This window comes from Dendrobates tinctorius, unplaced genomic scaffold (assembly GCF_039654945.1).
Source record: "Dendrobates tinctorius isolate UK_male_01 unplaced genomic scaffold, ASM3965494v1 ptg000254l, whole genome shotgun sequence".
Classification (NCBI taxonomy): domain Eukaryota; kingdom Metazoa; phylum Chordata; class Amphibia; order Anura; family Dendrobatidae; genus Dendrobates; species Dendrobates tinctorius.
Genome location: NW_027361921.1, coordinates 10,433,209 through 10,447,593, shown reverse-complemented (window position 1 = coordinate 10,447,593; position 14,385 = coordinate 10,433,209). Strand labels below are relative to the sequence as shown.

At 46.2% G+C, this 14,385-nt stretch overlaps 1 protein-coding gene across 3 annotated transcripts in view; it reads right to left on the bottom strand.

Moving 5' to 3' along the window:
* Positions 1-14,385, bottom strand: part of PGAP1 (post-GPI attachment to proteins inositol deacylase 1) — a 794,782-nt gene that overhangs the window by 90,317 nt on the left and 690,080 nt on the right. For all 3 annotated transcript variants that reach the window (XM_073558145.1, XM_073558147.1, XM_073558146.1), the window contains one exon: positions 13,440-13,575. In XM_073558145.1, the coding sequence (XP_073414246.1) occupies positions 13,440-13,575 (136 nt within the window). The remainder of the gene's footprint in view (positions 1-13,439; positions 13,576-14,385) is intronic.

Below are 14,385 nucleotides of genomic sequence, written 5' to 3'. Positions count from 1 at the left end.
AATATAACCCAAAGATACATACCGTCAACACTGAATTGGCATCTGGGTAAATCAATCTGGAATCACAGCCCGTGAACGCTATTTGGACAGCCGGTGAACGCTACTAGGGCAGGCGGTGAACGCAAATAGGACACCGATGACCGTTACTCGGGTGTGCTAGCCAAAAGACGTGTTCGAGAACAATGAAATAGAGCGCTAGTATGTCACCTTCTTTTAAATGCACGGCCAATCAGGACGCGGTAGCGTCCACCATTCAGAGCTGAGAGGGCGTGAGAAAGGGAGCGCAATCCACGCCTGTGTAAATACAGCGTCACACAGTACATCCCTCATCGAGGTGTGAATCGTCAATGGAACATGCAATGCGACAGGGTCCCAACGACCACCGACATCGTTACAAAGGTCGCTATGACACGCTAGATCATTGCTCCGTCGTTGGGTAGATTGGACTGTCTGACATCTCAATAGCGACCACATAGCGATGCGGCAACGGCCAGTAGATGTCCAGACAAAATCAAAGTTATGCTTCATTCCATGTGAAGGTGAATTTCTGTTCGGGTCAACATTAAATGACATCCTTGAAAAAGCGGGTGATAGCAAAAAGGGATAACCCAACCTCACAATACCCACGTAGCAAAAAGGGATTACCCAACCTCACTATTCCCACGTATAAAAAGTCCTTTTTGAGCAGGAAATGTTATCGTACAAGTTCCCCCAGAGATCAGAACAAATGGGAAGAGCGGAAAAAAAAAGGCAGAGGGTTCCTGTTTGGGGGCTCCTCTCATGACAATAGGAAGCCTTCCCAGTGATGGTCTTTCCCAGGTGGAAGGAAGATTATCCCTTTTTCTCTTGGCCTGAGAAAAGATTTCCAGGAGCACCTGGATATTGGGCTTAATAGAGTCTAAAAATAGTAGACAAAGTCGTCCTCCAGGAGATTCCCCTTCAGTGAAAAAGTAAAGGATTTTACCCCCCACTGTTTATGGTGAAGAAACCAGATGGATCTTTCAGGACGATCATCAAACTTAAAAAGCTGAACAGTTCACTAAAGACTCAAAAATTCAAAATGGAGTGAATAAAAACAACTGCCAAAATCCTGTTTCCAGATTGCTTTATGATAATTCTGGACCTGAGAGAGACATATTTAATTTCCATACTATCAGAAGTTCCTCAGGGTAGCGGTTTCCATAAGAGGGGTAATCAGATACTTTACAGAGCTCTCCCTTTCGGCTTCGCGGTTTCTCCTCATGTATTTACCAAGCTGGTGGCAGAAGCAATGGCACACCAGAGGGAGGATATCCTGATTGTCCTCGACCAGGATGACTTTTTAATGATAGTCAACACGATCCAGCACTGCAAAGTTCAGCATTTAAATTTAAAAAAATCAAAGGTAGAGCCGAAAAGGGTACAGGAGTTTCTGGGGCTTGTGTTAGACTCCAAAAAACAGGAGCATCGCCTTCCAGAGGAGAACAGAGAAAAAAAGTACAGGTCAGGTGTCGAGAGCATTACAATACCCATCCATGACTCTGATGAAAGCTATGTCCCTGCTAGGTTCCCTGACCTCATGCATGCCAGCAGTACAGTGAGCCCAAATACACACCAGGGATCTGCATTGGGACATCTTAGGAAACAAGATTTCCTTAGGAGGACATTTAGAAGGACAAATGATTCTGTCTTCAAGAATTATTAATTCCCTGGGTTGGTGGCTCAAAGTGGAAAAATTGGCCAAAGAAGTTCCTTGGGTAAGCAGAGTTACTTGACTGGTCACCACAGATGCAATATATAAGGATTAGGGCGCACTATATGTCTTATAAATGAAGGGAGGAGCAAAACCTGTAATAAAGGATACAATAATGGAAAAGAGGAAAGCACTACCGTAAATATGCACACTACACCATGATATATGAAAAATAAGTAAACAGCTTTATTGGCACACAATATAAACAGGTGCATAATAAAACATAATTAAAACCAAGGGCGAACCCAATACCGGGTACCTGCCAGAGCACGGGAAAAACAGAACACATGCAATGTACACAATGCAATATATGACATATGGTAAACCTAATGAGATAAACTATGCCTAAAGAGGGGCTTAGCTCATGATATCCAGAAAGAAAAAAGCCATATGGGCCATATAAATATATGGATCACAATATCAAATAGTTTTAGGACAAAACCATATATCAAATCCTATGTGGATATAACTGAAGGCCTGCACAGGAGTCAAGATAATACTATAATAATAAATGATGGTGTACTAGGGCTGGAGAAAGTTATTAGGCTAAGTACAAAATATATTAAAAGATCAATCCTAGCCCAAAATGGATGGGCCAAGTGTCGCTCCCAAAGACAGCCCCAAATATACGAGGCATGGTATCAGCAAAAGAAGGGAAGGTTACCAAAGTAAGATCATCCGTGCAGAGCTGTAGCAGGCAAGACCCAGAATGGGAGCCTAGAGAGGTGGCCCCACGCGTATCGCCGTAACAGGTACGGCTTCATCAGGGGAAATAATAATGTGGCCAGCTAGCTTATAAATATCTGAACAAATTAGGTGCAGGACGCGCCGGTGTGTGCGGACAGAGCCGCGGTGAGGGCAAAAGTGGGTCGGACAGGCAGCAATGAAGGCAGAAGTAGGCGGAGAACGATCATGGAGTGAGCAGACGTCTCTGCATCACCATTTAAAGAGCGCATGCGTCCAGTGGAACGCATTTCGCGTACGTTGGAATGCAAGAAAATAGGAAGCTGTGATGATTAGGAGCAGGCTACGTCCGAGAGTGGACCCTCTGGATCGCGGATCTGGAGCCCCTGGGGCAAGCACGCCAGGTGAAGATCGACCCCTATACAGGGATCGTTTGGGGCAGGACCACAGGGGACAGAGGCGCGACAGCCGGAACCAAGAGGGACGGCTCAAAGGACAGCAAGGCTATGGGAGACAGACGGAACTAAGGAACTAGAGCAGGGGTTCCTGGGTGGGAAGGAGGAACAATAGGAGCAGCAGGGAAGGGTACGGAGAGGCAGGCGGAGTGGGTCTAACACAGCCGACAGACAGGGAAGACACTGGAGAAATGCACAGACAGAGCGGGGCAGGCAGGCAAGGAGTGCGGTACAGGAACAGGGACAGAAGCGGAGCAGACGGGTAACAAGGAAAATACGTGAAGTGAGGACTACAGTGGAACTGTAGCGGCCAGAAAGGTGCAGGAGTACCACACGATCACCAGGCACCCTCCTCATAGGGAGGACGCCTGAAATATCCTGGAGCCAGGAAGTACGTCCTGCAGCCCCGCCCCTCAGCGACGCCCCCCACCAGAGGAAGAGAGCGGGAGGACGCGCGCCCGCGACCTAAGGCCGGCGCGAGTGCCAGCAGCAGGGCGGAAGGCATAGCGGGCGTGCGCGTGGACAGGAGTGTGCAGGTGAGGAGACGCTGCGGCGGGCGCCACCGCTGAAGGGACATCGGCGGGCACGGCCGCCGATGTCACAGTACCCCCCTCCTTACGTCCTCCCCTTCTGAGGTTGGCCTGAAATCTTTTCATGATAAGGGGGGCATTGACATTCTCTCGAGGCTCCCAGGACCTCTCCTCGGGACCAAAACCCCTCCAATCGATAAGAAAAAGTTTTTCCCCTGACTTTTTTTCATGGCCAAAATGTCTTTTACTTCAAAGACGTCATCCAAGCCAATTGGTGAAGGAGAGGCAGTGGAAACTGGTTGGAACCGATTCAGAACCACAGGTTTCAGGAGCGAGACATGGAAGGCGTTAGGAACCCGGAGCGAAGCAGGCAACCTCAGTTTATAAGCCACTTCATTAATGCGTCCAATCACTTCAAAAGGCCCGATGTATCGGGGACTTAACTTGTAAGAAGGGACTTTCAGGTGGATATGTTTGGTTGACAGCCAGACTTTGTCACCAGGATGGTACGGAGGAACATCCTTCCGTCTCTTGTCCTCATGTTTCTTAATTCGGGCACTGGCATTCTCGAGCGCCTCCCTGGTCTCCTTCCAAATTTGCGAAAATCCCTTGGCAAGAGTATATGCTGCAAGAACTCCTGATGATGTGGAAAAGGGCAGCGGAATACCAGGATTCTGACCTGTTACCACAAAAAATGGTGATTTGGCGGTGATTCGCTGGGATGAATATTATGCGCAAATTCAGCCCAGGGTAGGAGAGAGACCCAATTGTCTTGATGGATGTTGGAAAAGTGACGTAAGAAGGTAGTCAACACTTGATTAATTCGCTCCACTTGCCCGTTGGTCTGAGGATGATATGCAGAGGAAAAATCGAGAGATGTACCCATAAGTCGACAGAGAGCCCTCCAGAATCGAGGTAAACTGGACCCCTCGATCGGACACAATCCGCTGAGGAAGACCATGCAGCCTGAAGATCTGGTGGATGAAAATCTCCTCCAACCTCGGGGCTGACGGCAGTCCGGGTAATGGAATGAAATGGGCCATCTTGGAGAAGCGATCTGCGACGACTAAGATGGTGGTATATCCAGCTGAGCGGGGGAGATCAGTCACAAAATCCATAGCAATTTGCTGCCAAGGAGTTTCTGGAACTGGTAATGGGTGAAGAAGTCCGGAGGGCAGAGTCTTTGCAACCTTGTTCTGGGCACAGGTTGTGCACGAGGCGACATAGTCCATCACATCCTGGCGAAGGGCGGGCCACCAGTAATAACGGGAAAGCAGCAAGAAGGTCTTCTTAGTCCCAACGTGCCCAGCAACTTTGGAGGAATGCCCCCAGTGCAGCACCTCCGAACGTTTGTCTTGAGGAACGAAGGTTTTGCCTGGTGGAGTAAAGAAATTCACAGGAGCCACGTTGATAACTTTAGCAGGCTCAATAATATACGATGGATCTTCATCCCTCTCTGGCGACTGCAAAGACCTGGAAAGTGCATCCGCTTTGATGTTCTTATCGCCAGGTCGGAAGTGAAGCTTAAAATCAAAACGGGAAAAATACAGAGCCCATCTGGCTTGCCGGGAATTGAGTCTTTGGGCGGACTGCAGCTAGGCCAAATTCTTGTGGTCCGTGAAGATAGTGAAGGGGTGCACTGCCCCCTCGAGTAAATATCGCCACTCCACCAAGGCCATCTTAATGGCTAGCAATTCCCGGTCTCCAATGGAGTAATTGCACTCCGCAGGCGAAAAGGTTTTTGAAAAAAACCCACAAGGCACCAGACGTCCAGATGAGGCCTGCTGGGACAGAACCGCTCTAGCCCTGGTGGAGGAGGCATTCACCTCTAAGACGAAGGGCCTGCTGGCTACCGGGCGATGTAAGATTGGTGCTGATGCAAAAGAACGTTTCAGAGCAAGGAAGGCGTCTTCAGCTTCGGGGGACCAGCTGTTTGACTTTGTTCCTTTAGGGTCAGGGCCGTGATGGGTTTGGTAATTGTAGAAAAATGAGGCACAAATTGTCGGTAATAGCGAATCCGAGGAAACGCTGGATGGCTTTTACACCAACGGGACGAGGCCACTTGAGTACCGCACAGAGTTTTTCTGGATCCATCTTCAGACCGGAATCTGTGACGATATATCCCAAGAAGGGTAACGACGTTTACTCAAAGAGGCATTTTTCAATTTTGGCGTAGAGCTGATTCTCTCGAAGGCGATGCAGGACCATGCGTATGCTCCTCCGATGAGAGCACAGATCAGGCGAGAAGATGAGAATATCATCTAAGTACACCACCACGCAGGAGTAGAGTAGATCCCGTAACACCTCGTTAACGAATTCCTGAAACACAGCTGGAGCATTGCAGAGACCGAATGGCATGACTAGATACTCATAATGCCCATCACGGGTATTGAAGACCGTCTTCCACTCATCTCCTGCGCGGATCCGTATCAGATTGTAGGCTCCCCGCAGATCCAACTTCGTGAAGATCCGAGCCCCTCTCAACCGGTCGAAGAGTTCTGGAATCAGCGGGAGCGGATACCGATTCTTAACGGTGATGTTGTTCAGGCCCCGGTAATCAATGCATGGTCGCAGAGATCCATCCTTTATCCGGACAAAATAAAAACCCGCACCAGCAGGAGATGAGGATTTCCGAATAAACCCCTTGGCCAGGTTTTCTTGTATGTATACCGCCATAGCCGTGGTCTCTGCTGGGGAGAAAGGATACTTTCTTCCTCTGGGAGGAACAGCTCCGGGAATCAGGTAGATAGGGCAGTCATAGGACCGATGTGGTGGCAGAGACTCCGCTTCCTTCTTGCTGAAAACATCGGCGTATGCGTGATATGGTACAGGAAGGCCCGGGAGATCGACTGGCCTAGGCAGAGAATGAGGACGAACTAGGGCCCGCAGACAGCGTTCATGACAGGAGTGCCCCCCAACGCAAGATCTCTCCTGAGCGCCAGTCGACAACTGGCTCATGACTGTGACGATTAGGAGCAGGCTACGTCCGAGAGTGGACCCTCTGGATCGCGGATCTGGAGCCCCTGGGGCGAGCACGCCAGGTGAAGACCGACCCCTATACAGGGATCGTTTGGGGCAGGACCACAGGGGACAGAGGCGTGACAGCCGGAACCAAGAGGGACGGCTCGAAGGACAGGAAGGCTATGTGAGACAGACGGAACTAAAGAACTAGAGCAGGGGTTCCTGGGCGGGAAAGAGGAACAATAGGAGCAGCAGGGAAGGGTACGGAGAGGCAGGCGGAGAGGGTCTAACACAGCCAACAGACAGGGAAGTCACTGGGGAAATGCACAGACAGAGAGGGGAAGGCAGGCAAGGAGGATGGTACAGGAACAAGGACAGAAACGGAGTAGACGGGTGACAAGGAAAATACTTGAAGTGAGGACTAGAGTGGAACTGTAGCGGCCAGAAAGGTGCAGGAGTACCACACGATCACCAGGCGCCTTCCTCATAGGGAGGACGCCTGAAATATCCTGGAGCCAGGAAGTACGTCCTGCAGTCCCGCCACTCAGCGACGCCCCCCACCAGAGGAAGAGAGCGGGAGGACGCGCGCCCGCGATTTAAGGCCGGTGCGAGTTCCCGCAGCAGGGCGGAAGGCAGAGCGGGCATGCGCGTGGACAGGAGCATGCAGGTGAGGAGACGCTGCGGCGGGCGTCGCCGCAGAAGGGGCATCGGCGGGCATGGCCGCCGATGTCACAGAAGCAAAAGGAAGCTATTTGTAGCGCGCATGTGTTAGGCATATGGCAGTCGGCATGATAAAGACAGACCTGTGGGGTGTTTCAAAGTGCGTGTGTCTCCCGGGAGACTGAAAAGGCAGCCAAGCAAGAATACACATACATTACATATGACGACACAATAAACAAATAAAACAAACACAATCGCAAAGCCATACATGCAGAAACATGGGAAACATGCAAACCCAGACCAAATGGGGGAACAGAAAAAAGAAAATAAGTGAACAATATATATAACTAGCTGAAGAGCCCGGCGCTGCCCAGGCATAGTAACTAACTGTGATTAGTTATAACAAATTATAATTATCCTCCATCCCATAGTCCCGTGCCCATATACCCATAATACATATCCTCCATCCCATAGTCCCGTGCCCATATACCCATCATACATATCCACCATCCCATAGGCCTGTGCCCATATACCCATCATACATATCCTCCATCCCATAGTCGAGTGCCCATATACCCATCATACATATCCTCCATCCCATAGTAGAGTGCCCATATACCCATCACACATCCTCCATCCCATAGTCCCGTGCCCATATACCCATCACACATCCTTTATCCCATAGTCCCGTGCCCATATACCTGTCATACATATCCTACATCCCATAGTCCAGTGCCCATATACCCATCACACATTCTCTATCCCATAGTCCCGTGCCCATATACCCATCACACATCCTTTATCCCATAGTCCCGTGCCCATATACCCGTCATACATATCCGCCATCCCATAGTCCAGTGCCCATATACCCATCACACATCCTCCATTCCATAGTCAACCATTATGACATCATAATGAGTGGCGGGGCTTGATACGCACACACTTTTTCCCCATTATGTAGATAGGGGCATTATGACATCATAATGAGGGGCAGGGCTTGATACGCACACACTTTTTCCCCATTATGTAGATAGGGGCAAAATTGTTTGGGGAATTGGAACGCGCGGGGTTAAAATTTCGCCTCACAACATAGCCTATGATGCTCTCGGGGTCCAGACGTGTGACTCTGCCAAATTTTGTGGCTGTAGCTGCGACGGTGCGGATGCCAATCCCGGACATACACACACATACATACATACATACATACTGTGAGAATCATGTGGGAATAGTGGATGAGGGCAGGTATATCTCGCCCAGATTCCTTTCCTATGTGGCCTAGTCTGGACAGTATCACATCTGCTTACTAATGAATAATGGGAGGTGGATATAAAAGGATGCCAGGTGGTTGTGTGAGTGTCTCAGCCTGGGAACACAGAGAGCCTGTCTGTGTGAGAGACACACGTGAGTGAAAGCAGTGCCCACTGCAACTGTGGTTTGGCTGGACGGGAGAATCCCGCCAGTTGGTAGTTAGGTTGTACTTTGTTTAGTTAGTGCCGGACAGGCAAGGATTTGTTTTATGTTTTATTTATTTATGCATTGCTTTCACCATTAATAAACCTGACCCAGTGTCAGTTATACCCGAATCCCAGCTCTGCGCCTGAGTTTCATGCTGAACGCACGTGACCTTTGACCCCAGCAAAGGCGATCCCGGAGTGTTTTATCACAATACACACATTGAGCTTTATATATTAGATATATAATTTTATTAATACAATATATCATTAAAGATAGTGTATTAATTGGTTATGGATGTCAACAATAAAAGACTTCCTAATATGAGTACAGGGTCGACTTAAATGTGTAGTCGATACCTAAAATTGTAAATAGAGAATATAGCAGCATACGCTTGGTCCAAATAGACATGAGCCAATAAGCTCTCATGAACAAGTATAAAAAGCATATGCAGAGGGATTACCCTATAAAAGAGAAGGAAGAAGCAGTGTAACCAAACAAGGACAGCCAGTTGCAGCACAACAGTTATTAGAATGAGATAAGCCACAAATTGGGAGTCGGCATTCATCCACTCAATGCCGACTTTTATTCCCCATTGACTTGCATTGGGGTCGGGTTTCGGACGAAACTCCGACTTTTTTTTGCCCTAGTCGGTCCAGTTTCATCCGACTCAAATTGTGTTTCATTCGGGTTTCACGAAACCCTATCCGACCAAAGTCGCTCAACTCTACCTAAATAAATTGGGATCCCGGGGACATAAAAAAAGGCCAATAGATGCATGAGATCACAATAGAAATCATGTAACTATAAGAGTAATATCAGGATTGAACCCTTGTAGGGAAATAAGATATAGACCACATTATCAATAGTCATCAAAGGACCTGAAAGAAAAGAAGAATTTATTAGATAGACCCTAGCCATGTAAAATAGAGCCCTTAAGGTCAGTAAGGTCACTCCCCTACATATATGTCTATCAATCCCGTATCATACATTTCAGGGAGAACACAAATTAATCTAGAACCAAAAATCAAGGGGCATATCAAAAGGGTGAAATACCTGTATTGAGGGTCCACATTGACCTGAGGTCGCCCGTTCCATATGTCCCTGTTTATATCAGGAATCTCCTCTGGATCTTCCAATTTTCCTTGGTGTGTAAATATTGATATGCCCTTTGATTTTTGGTTCTAGTCTAATTTGTATTCTGCCTAAAATGTATGATATGGGATTGATGGAAAAAACTGCTGGCAGTCAAACACGATCTGATAGAATTCTTGGATTCCCTTTAAGGTCAATATTTACGGATAACCAAGTGGTAGTAGATTAGATTCGATCTGAACCCCCAGTGTAGAACCCGGTCTCGTCCACTGATGGATACAACAGACCATATTTTGCAGACAGTATTCAAACTGGACAGATTCGTGATGAAAAACCTGTGCTGCTGTACAAATCACGATCCAACAGTAAAAATGAAAGTGATGGTTTATTTTCTTTCTCTACGCATTTCAAAGTCTCAAGGACTTTTTCTTCAAGAGATGATACCATCTCAGGTATCATCTCCTGAAGAAGTCCTTGAGACTTTGAAATGTGTAGAGAAAGAAAATAAACCATCACTTTCATCTTTACTGTTGGATCGTGAGTTGTACAGCAGCGCGGGTTTTTCACCACGAATCTGTCCAGTTTGAAAACTATTGTTTGGTCGTTTGCTTGACACCAGTGGTCCTGCGGCAACTGTTTGTTCTGATGAGCTATTACACACCCGAATACTTTGAAAAGAAGGTGAGTGCAATCTGATTTTATATCTTGTCTTCACCACCGGATAAGACCCTATTTGCTCTTTTATCTCTCTAGCATCTTATAATACATATTTTGCAGATGGCTGAAATAGATTTTCTTTCTCTGTCAGCACTCCACATACAGGGAGTAGAAAATTACAAGGCAGATTTTTTTGAGCAGGACCCTGATAAGACAGGGCAAGTGGGTTCTAAAACAGTCCTTACTCAGCCAGATTGTATAAATGTGGGGTGTCCCAGTCACAGATCTTTTTGCCAACAGCCAGAACAAAACGATAAAGACCTTTTGTTCTATAGATCACAAGGGGAACGCTCAAGCTATACATGAAATCATGATTACATGGAATCATTCTCTGGCCTACATCTTTTACCTAGTTATTCTGATCCTGGCTGTCCTAAGAAAAATCAGAGAGGACAGGGCAAGAGTAATTCATTGCCCCCTTCTGGCCAAAAATTACATGGTTCTCCTGGCTAAGGATGTATTCTATCACTGACTCTTGGGTGGTTTAGGAGTTTCCAAATCTTCTCTCCCAGGGGCAGGGTATGTCATCCTCAGGCAGCAAATTTACATTTGACAGTGTGGAATTTGAGAGGACACCATTGAGAGACAGAGGTAGAAGGGCCGTCACTACTAGAGCTTATGGAAAATCTTGGAAGAAGTTCCTGTCCAACTCAGGGGCCAGAGTTCAGGACAGGGATCCAATTACAGCAGTCCTGGAGTTTCTACAAAAGGGGTTAGAACAGTGCCTTGCTACTAGAACCTTAAAAGTTCAGGTGGCGGCATTAGGAGTCATGTATCATCATGATTTGGCGGGCAATCATTGGGTGGCTAGATTTAGTAGAGCCTCCGCTAGATCTAGGCCCATTGCTAGCCAGAGATTACCACCTTGGCATCTGAATTTAGTACTAAAAGCCTTAACCAGTTCCCCATTTGAGCTTGCATTCCGCATCCCTTAAGATTTTATTTCTTAAGACATTCTTCTAGTGGCATTGACATCAATCCACAGGGTGTGCAATATTCAGGCCTTGTTTGCAGGTTTCCCTTTACTCAAATTTTAGAGGATAGTGTCATTCTGAAACCTGGCCCAACCTATTTAACTAAGGCAGAGTCATATTTCCTTAGGTAACAGGGAGTAGTCCTCCCATTCTTTTGCTCTAACCCCAAAGACATAAGAGGGTGTTTAGTGCATTACCTATTGGCCACCCAGGGCTGTAGGAAGGACCAGTCTCTGCATGTGTATTTTTAAGGTGCCCAGAAAAGGGCTCAAGGTCTCAAATTGGGTACATTGGCAAGATGGATAAGGGATGCAATCTCACTGGCCTACTCGTCAAGTGGGAATGTCATCCTGGAAGGATTGAGAGATCACTCTACAAGAGCAGTGGCAACCTCCTGGGCAGGTAAATCTGAGGTTTCCATAGAACAAGTCTGTAAGGCTGCCATATGGTCATCTCCTAACTTTTTCAGATACTAACGGTTGGATTTAGCCTCTTCCTCTGATCTCACTTTTGGGAGAAGGGTTCTGCAGGCTGTGATCCCTCTGTAAAATATAATTCTCTGCAATTCTCTCCGTGGTGCTGTCATGGGGGAAGGAGAAAGACGTAGTTATTAACGGTGACAGGATTTCTCAGAGCCCATGACGGCACCCTTATATTCCCTCCCGTCCCTTGTGGGTGAGCACACTCTTTTAAGATGGTTTGTGATTTATCTATAGGTCACAGGGTGTTTCCTTATTAATATTATTGTTAGAATGTTTATTATTGTAATAATCTAGAGAACCCCTCGTGCCTTGTAAACCAACTTTTGTGAGGGAGAAGTACCGCCCTTTTTATCTGTAGGTTTTCTGTCCTTGAAGGGCGGATCCCCTCTCTTCGTGGTGCTGTCATAGGCTCTGAGAAATCTCGTTACTGGTAAGTTACTTACGTCTTTCTGCAGGAAAAATTAACTTTTTAATTTTCAAGATTTAACATTACAAACATATGTGAAGCACCTGTGTGTTAAAGTTACTCATGACACTTCTAGATAAGTTCCTTGAGGGATGTAGTTTCCAAAATGGGGATACTTGTAGGGAGTTTCCACTATTTAGGTACATTAGGGTCTCGACATGGCATCCGCTATCTATTCCAGACAATTTTCAAATTTTCGACCAAAAATTCTGATATTTTCAATCATAAACGCAAAAATGTTGGACTAAATTTACCACTATCATGAAGTAAAATGTGTCGTGAAAAAACTCTCAGAATCACTAGGATTCGTTAAAGCGTTCCAGAGTTATTACCTCATAAAGAGTGACACATCAAAATTGTAAAATTTGGCCTGGTCAGGAAGGTTTAAACAGGCTTGGGAGTGAAGGAGGTTAAAAAAAAATGACTAAACTATTAGTAATCACTGGAAGGAGAACAAGATTGAGCAGGATTTTTCAAGTAATGGTAAATTTAATAGCATTTTAAGCATGCTAGCACCATATTGGCTTCCCGGCGTGTCAGTTCACTCACCCGCACTGCAGTTGGTTCCTCTCCCCCTCATGCTGCCAGCAGCACTTCCAGCTGGGCCTCTTGCCATGTTTTAAGAGTACGCGAGCACTCCCGCCCTCTTAGAGGCCCAGCACGTGCACTTGCCATTTCCTCTCCAGCCAATGGTTTTGAGGAATTATGTATATATTGCTTCCTCTCCACTGGGGAGGTGCTTGAGCAATCTTCCTGTTTCTGTCTATGTTGTGTAAGGTTGCATACAAGTACAAATCCTTCCTGTTGTACTCCAAGTACAAATCCTGCATGCTGTACTCTTAGCACAAATCCTGCCTGCAGTACTTTAAATTCAAATCCCACTTGCTGCACACTGACACAAACTCTGTGTCTGATACCAAATCTGTCTGCTGCACTCTGATACAAGCTCTGCCATCTACTTCATCCAGTCTGTTCTTCGGGTCCAGCTGCTGCGCAAACATTATTCTGCACTGGAGTGGTACCTGGCGTTCATCGGAAGGCAAGTCTAACTTCACCATCAGAGGCTCTAGTGAATAGTCAGGTGATCGCTAATCACGCTCCAGGTTCTCCGCAGTCCGTGGCCCAGTGGTTCCACAAACCACGTTCATGACAAAGCATAACTAGTTTTCTTGAGTGTAACCAATCCAGAGTAATATTTTCACACAAAAAGATCCAACAATTAAAATCTTACCTTAAGCAAATAATGGAAAAACAAAAGTAAAATGGCAAATGCACCACAGGTCCTCCAAGCAACTAATGACAGGAGTAAGGCTTCAACAAGCATTTTGTTGGTAAATGTATGGGTTTCTTTAGGAAAATCAGTGCTTCTGTTGAGAAAGAAAGACAAATTACCAAGACAACAATCTAAAACATTCAGTCGAAAGCATTTCCACATCAATTTCCTAAAATAATTTCCAATTATAATAGAAAGTCATTATATACAATGCATTACGAAACGCCACCCAATCTCTGTTGTAGCCAGGGCCTCATTTGGTGTTCATGCTGACCTATGCATTTTAAGTGGTCACGCCCCCTACCGAGAATGTGCACACAGTATCTTTTTCAGGCAGATAGGTTCTGAAATCCCACCTGAAAAAAGCGCTAAATAAGTAGTAAAAGAATAAACCCATACATTGCAATGTAATAATGACTTGCTGTTAATATGTTCAGTCTTTTAAAGTGAACCTGTTAGCAGGATTTTGCTAAGTAAACTACAGGCATAGTCCAGTTGGCAGTGTTTAAACTGAATAAAATGATAACTAAGGTGAAGAAATCCAACTTGTGGTTCATGCGCATTCAGTGTTAGAGATTTTCAGCTAACGAGATTCTCATGCTTTGAAGCATAACTGTAGGCAGGGTCTTATCTTCCTGCGCTAAGCCAGAGAAACCAAGACGAGACCTGCCCACAGACTGCCCAGAAGCACAAGAATCTCATTAACTGAAAAGTTCTAACACTGATTACACAAAAAACACAAGATGAATTTCTTCACCCCAGATATCATTTTAATCAGTTTAACACTGCCAAACTGACACTGTCTGTAGTTTAAGTAGCAAAATTCTGCTGACAGGTTTACTTTTAATTTATTTGTAACTGCTTCAGATGTTTCAGCATCTGTAGAGCTTTGCTAGAGTGTCTC